The 10,944-nt window shown below is 43.4% G+C and overlaps 1 protein-coding gene across 2 annotated transcripts in view; it reads left to right on the top strand.

Moving 5' to 3' along the window:
• The first annotated feature begins 463 nt into the window (after positions 1-463).
• SLIT1 (slit guidance ligand 1) overlaps positions 464-10,944 on the top strand; it is a 145,401-nt gene continuing 134,920 nt past the window's right edge. For both annotated transcript variants that reach the window (XR_015743520.1, XM_026701093.2), the window contains exon 1: positions 464-867. Coding sequence is in view for 1 of the 2 variants with exons in the window: in XM_026701093.2 (XP_026556878.2) it covers positions 671-867 (197 nt within the window). In the remaining variant the exon portion in view is untranslated. The remainder of the gene's footprint in view (positions 868-10,944) is intronic.

The following is a 10,944-nucleotide window of genomic DNA, read 5'->3' as shown; positions in this document are numbered from 1 at the left end:
TTAAAAAAATATTAAAATGGGGTCCGTCCCCCCAAAGTGGGGGGAAATAGACAAAGGGGGGAGGAGAAATGTTGATGCAGAGAAAATATATGTCGACAAAGAAGTTACCAAAATTATACCATTTCTCCTCTGGAAGGAAGCTGGCATGGTAGTGATTCTGTGTGGCTATGTGTGGATGCCTGCATCAGCGCTCACTCCTTTCCAGGTCTGCGTGTGTTTGCCGCCTGCAAGAGTTTTAAGCCCGGTCCCTCTGCTCCTCTGCGCATCCCTTTTTCCTGGTCCCGTTCTCCTCACTGTTTGGGGGGGGCGGGGGGTTGCATCTCTGCGCCCGAGGCGAGTGCAGAGAGAGAGAGAGAGAGAGAAAGAGCTAAGGAGGGGGTGGGAGAGGTGGAGCCAAGGCTGCTCCTGCCATCTGGGATTGATGGATGAGTGCTCCTGTGTGTGTGTGTGTGTGCGCGTGTGCGTGTATTTGAGCAAGAGAGGGGAAGGGAGAGCCCGTTCGCCCGTGCCCCGAGTTCCGCGTTCCGGACGCGCAAAGGCGCGACAGAACCTGGCATCCTTCGCTTGCGTCAGACACAACGAGCTGCTCCACGCCGCGCCAGCCAAACGCGCCGCTGCGAGATAATGTGCGGGGCAGCTCCACGCTAGCAGGCTAGCCCAGGCAGGCGGCATGGCTCCGAAGCGGCGAGCGGGGTCAGGAGGCGTGTGGCTGCGGGCGGGAGCCTGCCTCTTGGCCTGGGCGGCCGTTTGCCGCGTCCGGGCGAGCGCTTGCCCCACACCGTGCGCCTGCAGCGGCACCACGGTAGACTGTCACGGGCTGGGGCTCCGCGCTATTCCTAAGAACATCCCGAGGAGCGCAGAGAGGCTGTAAGTGTCGCCGGACCGAGGGGACGCGCCGCCGCCCCGGGAATGCTTGCGGCTCTCGGGGCCCCCAAAGGGCCACTTGGGAGGCGTTTTCGCCGGCGCCCGCGGGAGCTCCGCAAATGCTGGCCGTCGCGCTTCCCCTCCCGCCCTCACAAAGGAGCCCAGCCGCACTCGACGCTTAGGACGACTCGCTCCGGGACGCGCTCGCACGGTCCCGGAGGCGGCTGAGACAAAGGTCCCTCTGGGGAAGTCGGAATGCGGGGAGGAAGTTGGGCCAGACTCGGGGCAGCGTCCGATTCCGAGCGTTCCTCTGGGGCTTCGGGAACAATCCCTCGGTTGCCTTTGTTAGGCAGCCGTGGCGCGCTCCCGTGCGGCTAATGCCCCCCTCTCAAACCCCCGGCTCTGCACGAAGCGGGGGCCTCCCACCCTCCCCTTCTACATGCGCGGGGCAGCGGTTCGGGTCGGATGAGGAGCTGCTGCTGGGCGCAGACTCGGGATCGCGTTTCCCTCCGCGGCGAATAGCGCAGAGATCCCCCGCTAGGGAACTTTCTTGTCCCTCCAGCTTCGTTGTTTGGGGATGTTTTTATATTGTGTGTGGGGGTGTGAGGGGGTGTGCGCGTGTGTTTGGTTGTGCGTTCGCAAGGCGGGTGTGAATCTTCTGAGGGCCGGCTGGGGCTGGTTATTTCCCAGAGCTTTTTTACGAAAACTGTTGTCTGGCGCTACCTCAGATGTGTGGTGCTCCAGTGGGGATAACGGGAGTTTTCACCCAAGGTATCCAAAGGGCACCGGACTGATAAAACGGAGCTACACAGCTACCTGCTTTGGAAGGAGGGTGGTAGTGAGGAGATTTGGTGGAAATGGGCGAGGAGGAGGATGAATGGAGACCAGCGTTTACGTCGCTGGAACTCGCTGGCGTCATCATATCGCTCTCTCTGCCCTTTTGTAAATGTCCTTTCTGGGTTGGTTGCAAACCTCTTCGCCAGGCAAACGTATCGCTGGAATGTATCTGGGTTGTATGGAAACTGCAGCAAATACGCTAGGTTGTTGTGGGACGGATGCTTCTACTCCCTAAGTAGCCTGCAAGGCTGAGGGCACTACCCTCCCAGTTAGCTCCCTTCAGCAGTTTAACCAGGGCTGTAGGAAAGCAAGAGGAAACTATTTGGGGAGATAACTAACCCTTTGGCTGGAGAAAGCCCATCACTGCTTCTTATTAATTCTTATTAATTAGCAAATAAAGGAGAAATCAGGTGAGAAACATGGACTGTGGGCATCTTTGATCTCTGTTACTTGTGAAATTCTTCGGAAATAAGTTCGTGGGGATAGAACTATTGAGGCTCATGCACAGCAGCCTGGTTTGTTCTGCTGATTAGAATGACCCCTGTCTTTCTGCAGCTTCAAGGTGGCCACTACTTTGGAGGGGGTGCAAAGGAAAGGAAAGGAAAGGAAAGGCATGCCTATGGAAGGCAAACTAAACAATTCATTAGAAAGAGCAACTCTGGATTGTGCAGTTTAGGCAGGGGAAGAGGACAAGTGAGCAAGGCGGAGTCACTGTTACGGAGCAGAATATTGCCTCTCATACTTCAGCTTCTTTGGCTTTCTCCTTGAGAACTAGTTGGAACTCTGTGGAAGGTGAATGGTTAAAGTCTGGTAGAAAGAACTGACACCCCATTCAGCCACCCAAGCTACACGTTGTCCGTTCTTCACTTCCTGCCAGTTCTGCATCCATCCCTGGCTCTCAAAGCTTCAATCCAAAACTCTTCCAAAGTCTCCTGCTTCCTCCGCAGCATTGCGTGTGTCGTAAAGCCAGATCAACCGTATGCTGCTTAGTACAGTGGATACGCTCTTATAGATTTAAGCATAAAGTAACCTCGTAGAGAACGAAAATGGGCTTAAAATATTCCAAGGCAAGGTTTGTATGAGCAAAGGGGAGGGACTCCCCTTCCAGGGCAGGGCAACGCTACACCTGACTTGAATGATACAAACAGCAGCGCAATGAACAGTTTGTTTGATATGGTAGCATTGCGGCATTCTGGTGAGATTTATACTTTGGAAAGTGACTAAGAGTGGACTTTCACAGCAAGCAGGTGACCTTCCTCCCTTTGACTACCCCCTTCCTAGCTTGAGCTTTGTCCCCCTCTGTGCTCATCAAAGCCAGATGTGGGGGTATAATCCATCCTTCCAGAGACTGAAATGAGACGATCTAGTGACAGTTACAGCCTCCCCTGTCAGGACTTACAGCTGCTGTGGGCTGGAAGTAGCCATATTCTAGCTTTTGAGGATGCCTGGCCTGTTGTGCATCTGGAAGATCATGTACAGGGCAACCCACCCTTCCTATTGTTGTTCTTCCTACAAACCAATTAATGCTCTCAGATTAAGCCTAATTAGGTCATACGCTTGTGGACACCTCTGTGCACAACAAAGCAGCCTTGGTGAACTCTCCTAGCAGCCCTGCGTGATGTCTTCTTTAATGGCATTTCCTTCTTTGGCACCTTAATTGCCCTCACTGAAGTCATTATTATGCCTCAGCCATAAGGAGCTGCTTGGGGAGCATAGATGAATGGAATCTGCCCATCACTTGGCATGTGCGGGATCCATACATACAAGATTCTGCTCTTAAATGGCATAATACCAAGAATGGGTACCATGCTGTGCTGACAAGAGGCATCTAGTTTGTTACTTATAGTTGCGATGCTGTCATTTCTTGTAACTCTTCCTCACTCATGTCAAAACTGGCAGAGGAGGAATGCAATGGTTTCAGGAATACTTTGTGAATTTATGGATAATATGAACACATGACTACTACTCATTTGTATCCAGAGACATACAGGGATTGATAGCACATGTTATATAGATCTTCTTGCTTAATGGGGAATTGTGTTACGGAAAAATTACTCCTACTCCTATGTCTTGTCCTACTGTTTATAGAAAGTACTGTACAGGTTTTGAAATGCTCTCATCATCTGAACAAGTCCAAGCAACCATGGGTACTGCTCATTCTATTGCTCCATCAATCAAAATATGTAAGACAGAGAGGAAAATAATTTATTTAAGATGTTTACTATGCTGCACTCTTTATATTTAGACTTCCAAAGAACCTTTAGCACAATGCAGTTCATGGAGTGATACACAGCTATCTGTACAGATATGTTTTAGTTTATTATTTTAAGCAAAAGCAAATGTAAGAAGGAGTCAGGTTGCTAGACTGCTAATTCAGTTACGGCTGTTTCACATTTTATATATGGAAATAGGATGGCTGATGTAAATTATGAATTTGGTGATCATACATATAGCCAGAAGCAATTCCTGGGATGATAGTGACACTTTCCTGGCTGCAGTAATTGATGCTGGTTGTATCTGCAAATGCTTGCTTGGAAAGTTATAACTTCTACATAAATTCATGCAGTACTTGGGAAAAATACAGATATTCATGTATAGCAGAAAATATGCTATTAAAATTGGCTTTGCTCTGATGCTTAATGCCTTGCTAAGAATAAAATAATGCCTCAGTTCAGACTTTATGCTTAATGAAATTCAAGGTTTAGAATGACATCCAAACTATGGAATCCTTGATGCTCTCTGAGCTTGGTTGTGTGCTTGGAGACATTTCATTACCGAAGTAGATAACATCATCAGTGCGAGTGAGTGTGGTGTTTGCTCCCTATTTATATACAGTACTTGTCCTGCCTGTTTTAGTGGGAGTGTGGTTTTCTCCTTGGTAGTTCCTTGATTAGGGTTTTATTTTCTGCCTGATTATTTGCCTGATGTTAATCCCTGCTTATCTGGATGTTGGCTACTGGAGGGGATGTGTTCTGATCTTTTTGTTTTTTTCTGAGCTTTTATATTGTCTGTTTTGAATTGTATGCAACTACAATACAGTTTATTTCTATATGTCAATTGTTGGCTGATTTGTCTGAATACCAGTAAAGAGATTTGTCTGAATGCTAGTAAAGAGGGGCTGCCACAGGGAGGAAGGGGTCAAGCTATTTTCTAAAGCGCCTGTAGGCCAGACAAGGAATAATGGATGGAAACTGATCAAGGAGAGATTTAACCTGGAAATAAGGAGAAACGTTCTGACAGTGAGAACAATCAACCAATGGAACAGCTTGCCCTCAGAAGTTGTGGGAGCGCCATCACTTGAGACTTTCAAGAAGAGATTGGACTGCCATTTGTCAGAAATGGTGTAGGGTCTCCCGCTTGGGTGGGGGGTTGGGCTAGATGACCTACAAGGTCCCTTCCAACTCTGATTATCCGTTATCTGTTACCAAATTTCCAGGAATTCCCCAGCATTTTTTGTTTACTTATTTAGCTTGGTCTAGGATGCTCACCATTTTCCAATTGAAATAAAGGTTGAGCCTGTTTATCTATTGTGAGACTAAGGAGTTTTCATTGTGTCTTCTGACTGTTCATGGATGCATTCTACTAGTCTTCTGCCCTTTATTGGATGTCTTCTTTTCTAGTCTTTTCTTCTATTAGAGGTTCAGACTGAAAACCATTTGTTTTTAACTGTCTACCAAGGCACAAGAAGAAATAATGTACTAATAGAATTTGATAGGATACCCATATAAGCAAATCATACTTCAATGATATTTGTATGCTTCTCTGTGGAGACAAGAGTGAGTCAGGAATTTATGAAGTAATTATTATAAAAACAGGGTAAGCTGCAAGTGGGACCAACTTGAGATATGTTATGTGAAGCAAACAGCAAATGATAAGCATTTTTCAGTAAGCCAAGTACAGAATATCCAGCTCAGGTTAAATTAGTGTTAAACCTTTAGCAGCAAATGCTACAAGTATCTCTTTCCCTCTGTAGTATTTTTTCTTCTTAGTGTTTTTTCTTCACATTTTTTTTTGCAGGAAGGTATGAAATCAACCGTGTGTTCATCCATTGGCTGCCCCAGGAATTGACTGATTGGCTTGTCACCAAGCCTGACATTGTGTGCTGAGACAGAGTGATTAGCCCAAAGACATCCAGCTGGCTTTTATGCTTAAAGGCAGGACTAGCGTTCACAGTTTTCCAGTTTCTAGCTTGATGCCTTAACTACTAGACCATACTGGCTCACATTCCCTCCCTCATAATAGAAAGCAATAATACAGTAAAAAATACAGTAAAAAATCTATCTTTCATGTCTAAAGGTAGACTGGCACTGCATTCTCATAAACTGAGATTATATAATAAAAGAAGTGCATAATATCCTTAAAGTATCTGCATCTTGCTCTAAAATGTATACATTGAACCTTCTGCAAAGATGTTTCAAAGTTTAATATCTCCCATCCCGCCGCCCCTTCTTCATATTTTTCCTGTATTTGCATGGTTCAGGACACCACAGTTCTGTGGTTCTTTGAGCAGATGTTGTTCTTGTTTCCTTTAGTATCACTAAGGAAGTTAGCTAGCCAAGTAAACGTTGTTTATAGATTTGTGCTTTGTTTTTCTTTGGCAAATCTGGGGGAGGCAGTATGTTAGGAGATAGAACAAGAGCTGTTCCAATGCTTTTTTGACTGCCTTTCACCGAATATATGGGCCTCTTTCTTTAACAAATAGGTCCCCTGGTGTCCTAGCTTCAGAAATAAATACCAAGCTGGAACAGTTCATGGGTAGTTCTTTCTAAAGAAAGGCACCAAGAGCATTTGGTGAGTAGCTAACATTGCAGACAGATTGCTACATACCACTTGCTATTCTTAATGGCATTCTGCAAGATACTAAAATAAAAATGTAACTGTTAAAACAAAATCATGTGAATGCATCTGAAATAAATGCTAACTTGGTCTCAGCTACTGCTAGTAAGCATAAAGTCAAGGCAGCAATTACTACTATAAAAATCTGGGAAGTGGGGGAATCAATCTATAAATTCTAGGTAGAAATACAGCCAACATCATGTTGCTGGTCTTAAGCAGATGACATGGTCAGCTGACAATCAAACCAAAGACAAGCATTTGTTGCAAAGACAACAACATCTCTTGTATGAAAGAGTTGGGTGACCTCACAGGTCCAACTCTGAATGGGTAGGAGCTCTTGCATTGTGGCTGTTTCCCATGCTGCTTTGGTAAGGCTGAAAAGGAAGCAATCAGGCCAACCGGCATGGTAATTTTTCATTGCAATGTCACCAGCAAAGCAGTGCTGGGATGGGAAGCGGCCATTTCAGTCACATTCAGCCTCTGCATTTCCTTTTCTTTACACAGTGCTAGATACATATGGGGAGAAGCCATGTTATAGTGGGTCCCTACTTTATTGTTTAGATAAGCATATCAATTAGCATATCAATATCATAGCAATCCTAAAGTTGCATTAACAGAGGGATACAATCGAGATCAAGTGAGGTACTAATATCACTCTATAAAGCCCTAGTAAGACCACACCTAGAGTACTGCATCCAGTTTTGGTCACCACATTATAAAAAAGATGTTGAGACTCTAGAAAAAGTACAGAGAAGAGCAACCAGGATGATTAGGGGACTGAAGGCTAAAACATACAATGAACAGTTGCAGGAACTGGGCATGGCTAGTCTAGTAAATAGAAGGACAAGGGAATGATAGCAGTCTTCCAATATTTGAGGGGCTGCCACAGGGAGGAAGGGGTCAGGCTATTTTCTAAAGCATCTGTAGGCCAGACAAGGAATAATGGATGGAAACTGAACAAGGAGAGACTCAACCTGGAAATAAGAAGAAACTTTCTGACAGTGAGAACAATCAACCAATGGAACAGCTTGTGGGAGTGCCATCACTTGAGACCTTCAAGAAGAGATTGGACTGCCATTAGTCAGAAATGGTGTAGGGTCTCCCGATTGGGAGGGGTGGGGGGGGTTGGACTAGATGACCTATAAGGTCTCTTCCAACTCTGATTATCTGTTATCTGTTAATTGAGCCATTGCTTCTTCCAGAATGACCAATTGCATCATTTTTTATATAGTTTCTGAGTTTCAGAAACAATATCAGCTATATTACCATGGTGTTCATCTGGCAGGTAGTCCTGAGTTCTAATGATGGTCTTTGTTTTCAAAATAAGAAACTTTTCACACCTCACTTATTTTTATGACATGCAAGAACCAGATTCAGATTACTTAATTTTTCTTGATTTTTCATGAGGCCATTCTGTTCTGTAGATTAGGAATGTGCAAAATGTTTTGAATCTAAAATGTTTTCAGTTGGAAATGAGTTGCTTCAATCAGTTTTAAAGTACAATACCTTGAACGTAAAGTAATCCTGTGCTGAAACTTAAACTTTTGAACAACAGTTTTAAACTTAAAACAAATCTTCCAAGCTCAAATGTTTCAAATTCTAAAAAGTTTTCCATAATCCTGCTTATAGTTCTTCGTGGGGGATTTGCGTATGCCGGTATGTGAAGGTCCAAATAATTTTTTATAATTGTAAATTACATGTTTATCTTTAAGAAATTAAAAGTTAGTTTTTAAGTAACATATAGAACAAAAAAACAAAATATATCATTATAAACCAAGTAGGTGTCAAATATGTACAACAACATTTTGGGGGGTGGTTGGGGAAGAAGATATCAAAATTGGTATACTCAAGGTGAAAGGAATAATCCTTTTTACTGCCTTTATGTCACAATCCCTTAAAGAAAGAGAAGAGCCTATTGAAATCTGGCTTGGTCATCATGTCCAGATAATTGTTTGCTGTGATAGAGGTAAAAAAAAAAAATCCAGGTTGAGAGCCACAAGCATGCAGTCAAAGCTCTTCCCCATTTTTATGCGTGTTAAGATATATTGTGGTTAGTCTTTTTTGTTGCAGGAAAAAAGGCTGGAGCTTTGATAGCATGCTTGTGGCTTTCATCTTGACTTTTTTGACCACTTCCCTATGGATGCATCTATTCTTTACCAAATGCTATTGTGAACCCCCCATCCTTCTTGGAAAGAATAAGATAGCTCCAGTTAATGATCCTGACCTTCCAATTAGTTATTTATTTGTAAAATTTATTGACTGCTCATCTTATCTCAAGGTAACTCTGGAGGGCTTCCAATCGTAAAAGATAAAAAACTATATAAACTAAAAACATAAATAAGTTAACAGAAAAAGTCAAACACTGTGGCCCAATTAAAAGATGGGGAGGGCAGGAGCAGGATGGTGCTCAATTTGTGGCTGGGTTAAACCATAGCACTTCTAGACTCCATTGTTGTATCTTCATATGAGTATGCTTTGCAGTTCCATTATCCTTTATACCTTTTCTTTTTAAAACTCAAGTTCATAGTATCTTGTTTCCATGGCTTAGTCAACACAGTAGAATTATTAGGGGAGCATGTATAGAAATTACAACATAAATATAAATAAGACTACCTATATAGTATGTATTCCAGCCAGGGGTGGGATACGACAGGATTAACTATTGGTTCGGGATTTACAAGGTTCGATGATTTATGATGTGCTTCCCTGCATGCTGTGATCCGAGCACCTGTAAATCGTCATCAGCATGCTGCGTGCAGAGAAGCAGCCTTTGAAACAGTCCTCTTTTCCTGCTTTTTAAATCGCAGCTGTGCCTCATTCAGCAGCTGAAGTTGAAAAATCAGGAAATAAAGATCAGGTAAGAGCCCGGGTGGGCAGGTGGGCAAAAACATCAGCAGACATAGAACCGGTTCTGTCTGCTGCTCTTCAGAGCTACCAGTTCTACAGAGGTGGACAGAACTGGTAGAAACCCGCCCCTGAGTCCAGCCCTGCAGAAGGTGTATGTTTTCTCCAAAGGAACACCGACACCATGAGTGTCAAACTCAATCGCGTCACATGACATATCATGACATATTGTGACTTTTTTGCCTTTGCGGAGCCAGGGTAGGCTTGGCCTGTGCGTGATGCATCTGGTCTGAGAGCCGCCAGTTTGACAAGCCTGGCCTAGACTGTGCTAATATTCCAGATTGTTATTAAAATAATAGAAGCTCTTTCTGTTGACCTTCCTAAAAGCTCTCTTTTGACCCTGATTTTCTTTTAATGGATCTAGACTCACCCATAGGTTGGAATATGTCTCCACCTAAGCTAAATTATGTTGAGGTGATTTATGGTTTTGCTCCCCCGTTACAATAACCCTTTCCTTCTTTGGTTTATTCTATTGCAGTTTTGTTTGGCTGCTTGATTGGGTGATTTTAGAAATTTAAATTGCAATTAAATAAATTATACATAATTTTGTATCCCAGAATGAATCACATAATTCATTCATCACAGAATAATTCTGAAAGAAACTTTAGTGTTTCTTTTTAGTCAGTAGACACAAGTGTATCCTTTCAATATCAAAAGCTATATATGTGGTTCCTGGAAGGCTTGGGTACAGCCTACCCCCTTCCCCCAGAGATTTTCACCCATTATTATCCAGTTGGGAAACTGTTAAATACATGAGTGTAATCACTCACTACTGGAGTGTGGTACTAGGCAAATCACTTAAAACCTTTTGCCTAGAAAAGTTGTTGCCGTATGTGCTTTGTGAAAATACGGATCCATATCAGATCTTATATTGGAATAAATGGGAAGTAGTGGAATCACTTTATTCCCTTTTAGTAATCAGATTTTGTAAGGGACGAACAAGCTAATAATTCTAGATGGAATATGCATATATCTATTTTGGAAGTTTCAGATACATTTAGCTAACATGAGAGTTAAGTTGCTGTTCACTGTTTTGGCATAAAACAAGATTCCTTATGGAAATAGCATTATAGGCTTGTGATAGATCACAATGGCAGTCATGTTTCATTTCATTTCCTTCAGATCCTTGCCTGGGTGGTGGGGAATTTGCAATTCTATTCCAATTTCTCCCTTCAGCTACTTCCCAAGCAGATGCTGTCAGTGTATTGCCATGGAAACACTGAGTTCTCCTCTCCATGGAATTGTGTGCTGAAAAAATATTAGTTTAAAAACTCTGCAGTGTTTGTATTGATGGAGCTGAGGTTGTTAACCAGGATGGATTGCCCCAGGGATGAAAAAAAGCCCGCTAATAGGCAGTAAGGCTGCAGAATTTGCCTCAGAGAACATTTTTCAATAAAATACAATAGATTTCCCACAAATACCTATTGCCTTGTGTTTACTATGGATTATATACACTTGCTTTTAATCTATTACAGTGGCCTCTATAATGTGCAGATAGTTTGA

This window comes from Pseudonaja textilis, chromosome 4 (assembly GCF_049901715.1).
Source record: "Pseudonaja textilis isolate UNSWEBS1 chromosome 4, rPseTex1.2, whole genome shotgun sequence".
NCBI classification, from domain to species: Eukaryota; Metazoa; Chordata; class Lepidosauria; order Squamata; family Elapidae; genus Pseudonaja; species Pseudonaja textilis.
The sequence above is the reverse complement of the archived record's forward strand: the minus strand, read 5'-3'. Positions and strand labels throughout refer to the sequence as shown.